The sequence below is a fragment of the Falco naumanni genome (genome assembly GCF_017639655.2).
Source record: "Falco naumanni isolate bFalNau1 chromosome 20 unlocalized genomic scaffold, bFalNau1.pat SUPER_20_unloc_2, whole genome shotgun sequence".
Classification (NCBI taxonomy): domain Eukaryota; kingdom Metazoa; phylum Chordata; class Aves; order Falconiformes; family Falconidae; genus Falco; species Falco naumanni.
The window spans coordinates 380598-391065 of NW_024427346.1; the positions used below are offsets into that span (position 1 = coordinate 380598).

General features: G+C 62.4%; 2 protein-coding genes across 9 annotated transcripts; both read right to left on the bottom strand.

Annotated features, from left to right (window-relative positions):
* Nucleotides 1-85: 85 nt before the first annotated feature.
* On the bottom strand, nt 86-719 carry LOC121081903 (cytochrome c oxidase assembly protein COX14). Of its 3 annotated transcripts, none has more exons than XR_005825843.1 (2): nt 480-719; nt 86-325 (listed from the first exon to the last, which is right to left on the bottom strand). XR_005825843.1 is itself a non-coding variant. In XM_040581223.1 (1 exon), the coding sequence occupies exon 1, from the start codon at nt 717-719 to the stop codon at nt 561-563; it is 159 nt and encodes a 52-aa protein (XP_040437157.1). In that variant the 3' UTR covers nt 86-560. The 3 variants fall into 3 exon arrangements, 1 of the variants encoding a protein (XP_040437157.1); XR_005825842.1 differs by having other exon boundaries at nt 375-719; XM_040581223.1 differs by having other exon boundaries at nt 86-719.
* GPD1 (glycerol-3-phosphate dehydrogenase 1) lies at nt 654-9254 on the bottom strand. 6 transcript variants are annotated; one of them, XR_005825841.1, is made up of 10 exons: nt 9134-9254; nt 8770-8947; nt 7440-7580; nt 6660-6798; nt 5487-5599; nt 4953-5186; nt 4679-4785; nt 4329-4425; nt 2501-2633; nt 1624-1709 (listed from the first exon to the last, which is right to left on the bottom strand). XR_005825841.1 is itself a non-coding variant. In XM_040581221.1 (9 exons), exons 1-8 carry the CDS (start codon nt 9172-9174, stop codon nt 4329-4331), a joined length of 1050 nt encoding a protein of 349 aa, XP_040437155.1. In that variant the 5' UTR covers nt 9175-9254; the 3' UTR covers nt 654-727. The 6 variants fall into 6 exon arrangements, 4 of the variants coding, with proteins under 4 accessions (XP_040437155.1, XP_040437154.1, XP_040437153.1 ...); XR_005825840.1 differs by lacking the exon at nt 1624-1709 and adding an exon at nt 1719-2096; XM_040581221.1 differs by lacking the exons at nt 1624-1709; nt 2501-2633 and adding an exon at nt 654-727.
* Nucleotides 9255-10468: the final 1214 nt, after the last annotated feature.

Genomic DNA, 10468 nt, shown 5'->3' on the forward strand with positions numbered 1-10468 from the left:
GGTGTTCTGAAAAGTACTTTTTTAAGCTGAAGAGGAGCTATTCCCGCACTGGTTGGGGCAGATACCACGCACCACCACACTTGAGTGTTTTCACATTGTTTTTATTGCGCTCCACATCCCTTCCCCCTGCCTGGGGGAGCCGGTGGGGGGTCCCTGCTCCCCCCGAGGTGGGATGGGGCCCCATCTCCCTTCCTCCAGCCTGGGGGAGCTAGGGAGGGGTCCCCAGGCCCCCCTCAGCTCTCAGGGCTGGACCTCCTTTCCCCCAGTCTGGGGGAGCCGAGGGGGGGACAGGGCCCTGTTCCCCCGAGGTGGGATGGGGCCCCACCTCCCTTCCCCCAGCCTGGGGGAGCTATGGAGGGGGGATGGGGCCCCACCTCCCTTCCCCCAGCCTGGGGGAGTCGGGGGGGGTGCGGTGTGTGTCCCCGTTCCCCCCTAGGTGGGACAGGGTCCCAGCCCCCCCTCAGCTCTCGGGGCCGGACCTCCCTTCCCCCAGGCTGGGGGAACCGGGGGTAGGGGGGTCGCTGCTCCCCTCCAGGTGGGATGGGGCCCCAGCCCCCCCCTCAGCTCTCGGGGCCGGCCGCATTCTGCCGCTCCCGGCGGCGCTGCAGGAGGTGGTAGGCGCGGACGCCGCACAGGTACCCGCCGTAGACCGTCAGCAGCAGCATGGAGCTGGAGAAGGCCTTGTAGCCGAAATCCGCCAGCTGCTTGCCGGACACCATGACCGCGCCTGCAACACAGGGCGGGGGTCAGCGGGGCCGCCAGCGCTCCCCTGGCTGCCCCGGCGCCCCCGCCATCTCCCTACCTGCACTGTCAGGCTCCGGTCCCACCGCCCTGCACTTCCGGGCAGCGCCCCGCCCCTTCCCGTCACGTGAGAGCGGCCGGGCCGCCGCGCTGCCTGCTGGGATGTGGAGTCCGCCGAGACGGCGGCCTGCAGCGCCCCCTGCCGGCGGGCGGCCGCGCGCTTTTACCTCAGGCGGCGCCCCCAGCCCCCCGGGCCCCTCTCCTCGGCACAGCCCCTGCCCCGCCGCACCGGGCACCTTGCGGGGCGCTGAGGCACCGGCAGCCCCCCGGGGCCTGCCCGCAGCTGCACCGGCTGGAGGCCAGGCCGCACACGGCCCACCCTGGCTGAGGCACCTGCCTGAGGGCCCAGCCCATGCTGGCAGACAAGGAGCCTGCTCCAAGGGGGCTTCAGGCGCTCCCAAAGGGCTTTTGGAGCTCCTCCAGGAGGGCTTCAGCTGCTCCAAAAGGGCTTCAGGAGCTCCTCCAGGAGGACTTCAGGTGCTCCCAAAGGGCTTCAGGAGCTCCAGGGGGACTTCAGGTGCTCCAAAAGAGCTTCAGGAGCTCCTCCATGAGGGCTTCAGGAGCTGCTCCAAGGCGGCTTCAGGTGCTCCTCCAGGAGGGTTTCAGGTGCTCCTAAAGGGCTCCAGGAGCTCCAAAAGAGCTTCAGGTGCTCCTAAAGGGCTTCAGGAGCTCCTCTGGGAGAGCTTCAGGAGCTCCAAAGGCACCAGAGAGGCTCTTGGTGCCTCCCAGAGCTCCTCGCCGGCATCTGAACAGTGCTGTCGCAGCGCTGCTCTGCTCTCGGGGTGCTCGCGGGCACCCAGGCTGCCGGCCACCCCCCTCTCCCTCGTCCCTTCCCCAGGCCACCGCACAGCAGCGGCTCCTGCAGAGTCCTGAAGCGCCAAGATGTGCTGAGGCTGCAGAACATAACTCTAAATGGCAAAGGGAAGACTTTTTATAGCTCATGAACTCCGGCACTAGTGCAAGGCACGGGGTGTCTAAGAGGCTTAAAGGAAGAGATTTGCCAACAGCCGCCCCCAAGTGAGGCTTGGGATCTTTCCTGGGAGGGTCTGCAGGGGCTCGGGCACTGCCAGCAGCACCCTGGGGCAAAGAAACCCACGCCAGGAGGGATGCACAAAGCACTTCCACAGCAGAGGAGCTACCAGCAAGTCCAAAACACAATTCCAGATGCTGCTGCAGCTGCAGGCAGGTGCTGGCAAGAGTCTAGCGAGCCAAGGCGAGAGGCTGCAACGTGTGGAGGGAGCAGCGCTCCGAGACCCCCTCTCTTACATCAGCCTTGAGCTGGGGTCCCTGAAGCACTTCAAGACAAAGGGAACGAGAAGTTGTGCCAGCCCTGCAGGAACATGCTGGATGGACTTCCTTTATCCTCCCTCCAACCTCAGTAAAGTTCCTCATTAGAGGAAACCAATGCTGGCTACTTTCCGTACGATAGCTCAGTTAAATTTAAAGGTCGTAGAGTGCCTAGTGAGAAAGCGTGTCTAATAAAAGGCACAGAAACAACTGCAGTGCCAGCAGATTGAATTCCCCTAGCAAGAGCTGAGCAGAGGGCTAACAGTCCTGGAAAGGTCACTCGGTATGAGATGCATTTCAAAGAAAAACAGGGACAAGGCAAATCTGGGAAAAGCAGTTGAGAAAAGATGAATAAAACAATGCAGCGTGTCCCAAGAAGCCAAAAGATCAAAGAAGGGGAGGCCTGGGGTACCTGGGGCACAGTGGGGTCCTGGCCCAGCTCCTGCAGGCCCCAGGTAGAAGGGTCAGGATTCTGTACCCGGTTCAACATCGCAGTCTCAACCCTCTTTGGTCCTACAGCCAAACTTTTAACGCCGGAACCGCTGCTGAGGAAAAGCAAGTGGGACACCGTGTTACATTGTGACTGAACAGCGACCTGCGGGGGCATTCTGGCTGTTTCTGAGCCAGCACTCAAGGGTGCTGAGCCAGGAGGGAACTGACAGTGCCTTGTTCTGTGCTCTTAGCCGGTCCAGCAGGCAACAACCCAAAGACAATGATGCACCAGAGCCACAGAGCAAAGAGCATGTCTCCCTTCACCTCTCAGAGTTTATTATTCTTTCAAATGTTCATAAAAGTACACTGCTAATCAGAGACCCAGCAGCACTAGGACCCGGAACGGGGGTGGACAGCGAGCCCTGCAGCAGCCCTGGCCTGCCAGCCCTGCCAGGGATCAGTGAACCGCTGGCCACGCTGCCCTGAGCAAACACGAGTGGAGCGAGCCAGCTTCAGAGGACCAGAGAGGCACGTGGCACCCGCCTGGACAAGGGGCAAGTTTCAACAGCACAGCACGAGGCACGAGACCTCTGTCCCCTCCTGTGATGTTGGAGGTCTCCTCGTACCTCCTGCGGCTCACATGTCCGCGGCTGCCCCTTGCGCCTTAGCAGTTTCCAGCACCCTCACAGGAGACAGCAGGGAAAGTAAGCATGGAACCCGTGTTCTCGGAAGCCACATGGAGAAGCAAAAGACCGGGCTAAGGCATAGACCGGAGCAAGCCAAGGAAATGGCAAAAAGGCGCTGTGGATCATTCATCTAAAAGCAACATGACCCAGCTGCTTTGTCAGGTACGCTGCCAAGGGTTACACAGCCTGCCAGCTGCTCAGAAAGACTTTGGGGCAGTTGGTCCCTGCATTGCCCAAGCCAGCCAGAGGACAAACTGACCAGAGGGAGAAAGGCTGTCCAGGGACAGTCAGTGGATGTGGAATTAGCACAGGCAAACGTGTGACAACAGGGGAGTTCCCTGGGTGCAGGGGCCAGGTTTGATTGCAAGAGCAAAAAAGCTAAACAAACCAAGCTCGGAAGTTGCGCCCTGGGGCTGCCCTCGCATCTGAAGCATTGGCCACGGTGTTCACCAGGAGCAGCTGAAGAGTTGGCCACAGCGTCCACCAGGAGCAGCTGGTGGTGGCTGGGGAAGCAGCACGTGGCAGGGTGGGAAAAGAATGCTGCTATCTTCTATGCTGGCATTGCTTAGAAAGAAGAGTGATCCTCAGCCCCTTTGAAAGTCCTGAGGAGCTTCAGCCACCCCGGTGGAGCCCGGCAGGGAGCTGTGCCCACTCCATGAGAGTTAAGCCAAGAACAGCAGCAAGCAGGAAAGGGCTGGCATCATGCAAAGTGGCCCCGTGGAGCTAACAGCAAAGCTCGTCCTTCCAGGCAGTGCCTCCTGCACAGCCCGGAGCCATCAGGATGACCTGGCAGAGTCCCTCAGAGAAATGAATCCATCAGGGCAAGAGAAATTGAAAGGGGGAAAACGCTCAGCGCCACACTGGGCAGACCCCACGCAGCAGCAGCAGTTACACGAGCCCTTCAGAGAGAAAGGGAGATCAGCAGGTACCTCCGTGCAGATGCCAGGCTCAGGCTGGCAGTGTCCAGGGCTGGGAAAGGGAACCTCTGCCCTTCCAGCAACTCTGCAAAGGCTCCCAGGAAATCCGGACCCCTTACAAAGCTGTAGCAGTAGAGCAAGTAGGTGTGGGCAGGAGCTCTCGGCTCCTCTCGGCAGGATCAGTGGTTTTGCAGGCAGAACCCACCTACATGTGCTCAGGGTGGTTCTGGAGACACTTGATGACATCGGTAACAGGTTTGCCCTCGTAGCAGATCCGATACACAGCTGTGAAAAGGGGGAACCTGTGGGCACATGGACAAAGTCACCCCTTGCCCTGTCGCCACGGCTGGCAGAGCACCCCGGCTTCTGCTGCGACGTGCAGGACCACGGGGTGGGAGCAGGTGGGACGGCGGCACGTTGGCTGTTCCCACCCTGGGCAGTGCAGAGACCGACCCGAGCAGCAGAGATGCCGAGGGGGGGCTTCCCCTCCTACAGCTGCAGGAAAGAGCCCAGCCCCAGCCCCAAAAAGGGGACGAGAGAGGTGACAGCACTCACTTCTCCACTAAGTTCTTGCTTTTAAGGATGCGATGCAGCTCGGCAGACGTCGGGGGACCCTGCAGCTTCTGCCCGTTCAACATCTCCCTCTCCAGCTGCTCAATAGACTGAAAGAACCCAACGGTGAGGGAGCTGGACCCTGCAAGCCCACCCGCCGCCCCGCGCTCCCTCCCCGGAGCCAGGCTGCGGCAGCAAACGAAGGCATGGTACCACGATGCTAATTGGGTTCATCTCCCTGCAGACATCAGCCTTGCCTGCTCCCTGCTCCTCTTACCTTCCCCGTCTTGACGAAAGCCTCGGCCACCTTGCGATTGCGGCCACCGTAGCAGGTCGTGATGAGGTCCGCGACCCCGCAGCTCTCCAGGAAGGTGGTGGCGGTGACGGAGCCCTTACAGAAGACTTTGGCAAAGGCGATCATCTCCATCAGTCCCAGACGGATCACGGCAGCTTTTGTGTTGTCTCCATAGCCGAGCCCATCGCAGAAACCAGCTCCGACAGCCACGACGTTCTGGAAAAGAGCAGCAGCACAGAGGGATCTGCTCCCAAAGGAGCTCAGGGCTTTGCAGTGTCCATGCGTGATCCCAAGCACAGGCTCCTGCCTGCCCCTGCCTATGCCAGCGATCGTCATCCCTCCTCCCTGGACAGGACACATCCACAGATCCCTCCAAAGGGGGACTCAAAGGTCTCAGCGAGCCACAGGGCAGTATCCAGCAGGATCATTCAGCCGGCAGCCTCCACCCCAGAGCTCCTAGAGAACCACGGGCCCTGCTGACTAAGACCCACAAAGCCTGGTGAGCAGCTCACCCACCTTGAGAGCCCCGCAGATCTCTACGGTGTCAGCCTCCTCCACCACCGTCACCCGAAAGTTTGGCGTCTGCATCAGCTCCTTCAGCGTCCGCCCGTGCTGCGCATTCTTGCAGCCTGACGAGACAAAGGGAGGAGGAGGAAGATGATGGAAGGAGACCCTAAGGCAGGACTGGTGCTGCTCTCCTCCACCACAACCTTTGTAGCAAGGGGAACCTGTTGCCCAACGGAGAGACATCGCTAAACTTTTCCAGGTCCACAAAGCGCCACGCACGCATTGCCTGCCAGATAAGCAAGGTTCAACGTCGGGATTCCCAGAAAATGGGGATAATCCCTACTGCTGTGTCAAGCCAGGCAGAAACTCCACGCCCAGGAGATTAAAGGCATCTTCCAACATTGCACATTTGGGTTTGGAAAATTCTCCCGTGTTCCTGAGGTGTCCTGTGCGAGAGCTTGCAGCGCCAGCACGCTCTGCTTACACCTCCCCAGTCCCTGCAGCCTCCTGCACAGCACATTTGCATTTGTTTAACGCACAGACGCTTGGAATCCCGTAATTTCTAACCCACCAAACCCTTCTGGTTGGTTTTGGCTGCTGTGCACAACTCACAGCCAGCGCGGAGGATGTTAGGAACGGTCGCCAGATAAACTTTCAAGTGGCCCTGGTTGGCAACAACATGAGATCCAGGTGAGCGTGCCTTGAAGCCCAAGGGAACGAAGGTGACCACCCCTCTAATTTGCACCAGGCAGGCTCCCTGATGCTCAGAGCCTGCGAAACGCACATTTTTAATGAAGGGAGCGATCACATCGTAAACCCTGAGTTCATCCAGCTCCTACGGGAACCTAACTCCCCAGGGACAAAGGGCCGGCTCACGCCAGGCAGCAGCGGTTCCAGCCACACCACGTTTTTTGCAATGAAGCATGGCGAACACTGTCTACATCTAATAAAAGACCAGACAATACATTGCTAGTAGCATTCCCTTGTTGAGCAAGCCAGCAGCCAAGCTTATCTAAAGTTGCTAATGCTTTTCCAGCGGCCGCTCCAGGTATAAAAAGGGAGGCAGCAAAGCGTTGACGAAAAGACCAAAACTCCACGTGGTCTTCACAATCAGGTCCCCTTTGCCTTTTCCTGCTCGTTAGAAACAAGGGCTGCTAACGCGAAGGGGTCACGGCTCCTTACCGATGGTCGTTTCACAGAACTTCTCTTCTGCCACTTCGTTCGCAATATTGGCCCCCATGAGGACGCTCATCTCTATTCCCAGTTTTTCATGGATAATGTCTGAGATCAGCCTCAGCCCATCTGGTCCTTCATCCACCCCCTGGGAGACAACCAGGGATGGAGATGAGCACCTGCTCTGCCGGAGACCTGGCCCCACCAGCCCCCATCCCATCGCCAGAGAGACTTTGTACGAGGGCACGTACTGCCAGGGCAAGGGGGAATGGGTTTAAGCTAAAAGAGGGGAGATTTAGAGCAGCTGTTGGAAGAAATTCTTTACTGTGGGGGCGGCGAGGCGCTGGCACTGGGGAGCTGTGGGTGCCCCAGCCCTGGAAGGGTCCAAGGCCAGCTTGGACGGGGCTGGGAGCACCCTGGGCTGGTGGGGGGGGGGGGGGGTCCCCCTGGCAGGGGGTTGGAACTGAGTGGTCTTTAAGGTCCCTTCCAACCCACACCCTTCCGTGATCCCTGTCCTGCAGTGCTCCGACCCATCCTGACAGCCCCCCCAGTGCTCAGCTGCATCCCACTCCTCACAGCACTTGAGATCCCCCACATCCTCTCATCCTTTACGCCCCCAAATCCCCACAAAGACTCTGCCCCCCTCCCCCTTTGCCCCCATCCCCACCCCCAGAGCCCAATTTCTGCTCCAAAATCCCAGGACTCCCTTTGCAGCCTCTCGGATCCAGGCTGCCTCCAGGTACCCCCTGCCCTCTCCCCCAGCCCGGGCAGCGCTCCCCCCGCTCCCACCTTGACGAGCGACACCCCAACCGCGTCTTTCTTCACGTGGCCCTTGAGCTGGTCGCAGACTTGGCCAATAAACTGGTGGGGCACCACGAACAGGAGGATGTCAGCCCCGGCGCAGGCTTTCAGCAGGTCTGGCTCCGCTACCTGAAGAGTACGACTGCTGTCAGCAGCTGCCGCCTGTAGTTGTGCAGCGCGTGTGTCCCGAAGCCAGGGCAAGGGGAGAAGGGGCTTGGGAGTGACCGCGGGGGGTATCAGCGTAAGGGAAGGAAGGGCACGAAGGCGCTGAGCTGGCAGGAGCAGAGCAGGGCAAACGCAGCCGAGCTGGTCCCGTGGGAAGAGCTGGGATCACGCTGGGATCACGTTGGGAACGTCGGCACCAGCGAGCCCGGTGGGCTCGGCTCCCCGCATGCCCCCTTGGCTCCCCGCACGCCCCCTCGGCTCCCTGCACGCCCCTCGGCTCCCCGCATGCCCCCTCGGCTCCCCGCACGCCCCCTCGGCTCCCTGCACGCCCCCTCGGCTCCCCGCATGCCCCCTCGGCTCCCCGCACGCCCCCTCGGCTCCCTGCACGCCCCCTCGGCTCCCCGCATGCCCCCTCGGCTCCCCGCATGCCCCCTCGGCTCCCCGCACGCCCCCTCGGCTCCCCGCACGCCGCTGCCGCCAGCTCGGGGCAGCCACATGGCCCCAAGCCCAGCGGGAGCAACGCAGGCAGCGAAGCCAGCCAGGGCTGCAGCTCGTCCGAGCACGGACCAAGGTCACCGGGGAGGCGCAACCGCGTCCCACGCTTCCCGGTGCATCCCCTCGCGCCCAGCACACCAGGGAGCACATCCAGCAGCTCCCAGCGCAGTTATTTATTACCAGCACCAGACTGGAGGCCGCTGCCGTGGGTCACACTCACCAGGTTGGGTCACACTCACCCTGTTGTGTCACACTCACCCCGTCGGGTCACACTCACCCCGTTGTGCCACACTCACCCCGTTGGCTCACACTCACCACGTTGTGCCACACTCACCAGGTCATGTCACACTCACCAGGTTGTGCCACACTCACCCCGTCGGGTCACACTCACCATGTTGTGCCACACTCACCAGGTCGTGTCACACTCACCCCGTTGTGCCACACTCACCCCATCAGGTCACACTCACCAGGTTGTGTCACACTCACCAGGTTGTGCCACACTCACCCCGTCGGGTCACACTCACCCCGTCGGGTCACACTCACCAACGTTGTGCCACACTCACCAGGTCGGGTCACACTCACCCCGTTGGGTCACACTCACCCTGTCGGGTCACACTCACCAGGTCGGGTCACACTCACCCCGTTGGGTCACACTCACCACGTTGGGGGGCAGCTTGTGCCCTGGCAGGTACTTGACGTTTTCGTGCTCCGTGTTGATGATGTCGGTGAGCCGCCGGCCGCCCACCTCCTCCTGCAGTACCCACATGTTCACCTGGCTCTCGAAGGTGCCCAGCCGCGCCGCGTTGGCGCCGGCGATCTTGGCGATGGCCGAACCCCTGCGTGGGCAGAGCGGAGCCGTGGGCAGCGGGTACCAGGGAGCCCGGTGCACCACGGATCACGGGGGTCCTGGTGAAACGGGGGCGCCGGGGGGCGCGGGGAGGACAGGGACCCCCGTACCCGGGCAGAGGGGACCCCCGTACCCGGGCAGAGGGGACCCCAGTGCCCAGGCGCTGGTCGCTCACCAGTTGCCGGAGCCCACGATACAGACTTTCTTGCCGCCCATGGTGCTGGGAGCCGGGGCGCTGCGCGGCGCTGAGCCCTGAGCCCTGAGCCCGCCGATGGCATTTCAAGGCCGCCTGGAGCGGGGGCGGCACCGACCCGCCCCCAGCCCCGCCTCGCCCCGGGGGGGACACAGCACCCTGCTCCGAGGACTCAGCACCCTGCCTGGGGGGGACACAGCACCCTGCCCCGAGGACTCAGCACCCTGCCTGGGGGGGACACAGCATCCTGCCCCGAGGACTCAGTACCCTGCCTGGGGGGGACACAGCACCCTGCCCCGGGGGGATGGGGAGCACAGCCTCCTGTCCCGGGGACTTAGCACCCTGCCCCGGGGGGGGGACACAGCACCCTGCTCCGAGGACTCAGCACCCTGCCCGGGGGGGACACAGCACCCTGCCCCGGGGGGGAACACAGCACCCTGCCCTGGGAGGGACACAGCACCCTGCCCCGGGGGGATGGGGAGCACAGCATCCTGCCCGGGGGGGACAAAGCACCTTGCCCGGGGCGGGGGGGAAGCACAGCACCCTGCCCCGGGGACTCAGCACCCTGCCCCGGGGGGGAGCACAGCATCCTTCCCCGGGGGGGACACAGCACCCTGCCCCGTGGGGGGAGCACAGCACCTTGCCCAGGGGGGATCCAGCAACCTGCCCGGGGGGGACAAAGCACCTTGCCCGGGGCGGGGACTCAGCACCCTGCCGAGGGGGATCCAGCACCCTGCCCCGGGGGGGAGCACAGCACCTTGCCCAGGGGGGGGAACACAGCATCCTGCCCAGGGGGGACAAAGCCAGCCCTTCCCCAGGGGGACCCAGCACCCTGCCCCGGGGGGGGAGCACAGCACCCTGCCCTGGGGGGCAGGGCCAGCCCTTCCCCAAGCACGGCCAGTGCTCCCAGCTCGGTAAGCAACGCGGGGGCAGCACCGCAGGTGCGGATTTCTCCCCCGAAGCCAAGGTGAAAGAGTTCAGATCCCAGCTCTCGGCTGAAGCGGGAGCTGTGACTGCCGCTCCTCTCCCCCCTTCCCTGCCCAAGGCATTTTATCCTCCCCTCCCGCCCAAGAAGGGGGATTTTCACCCCCGGGCCAGCCCCCTCCCAGCCTGCAGCAGCAGCGCTGCCCTTTCCTCCATCCCCCCAGCATCTCCTCCCCTGCAACAAGGGCCTTCAGGTTTTCTGGGAAGCATTACATTCCCACTTCCATAAATAAGGCCGGGCGACGAGAGCGATTCGCCTCTCGCATAGTTTTAAATCCTCCCAACGTAAACTTTAATCCACTTTCCTTCAAAATTATGCCCGGCTCCCTTGGG

Coding starts and splice junctions, on each gene's coding strand:
- GPD1 (XM_040581221.1), bottom strand. CDS start 9,174: ATGGGCGGCAAGAAAGTCTGTATCGTGGGCTCCGGCAACTG. Junction 7,581..8,769: donor ACAAGCTGCCCCCCAACGTG/GTGAGTGTGACC, acceptor CGTACTCTTCAG/GTAGCGGAGCCAGACCTGCT. Junction 5,600..6,659: donor GTTCTGTGAAACGACCATCG/GTAAGGAGCCGT, acceptor TTGTCTCGTCAG/GCTGCAAGAATGCGCAGCAC.
- LOC121081903 (XM_040581223.1), bottom strand. CDS start 719: ATGGTGTCCGGCAAGCAGCTGGCGGATTTCGGCTACAAGGCCTTCTCC.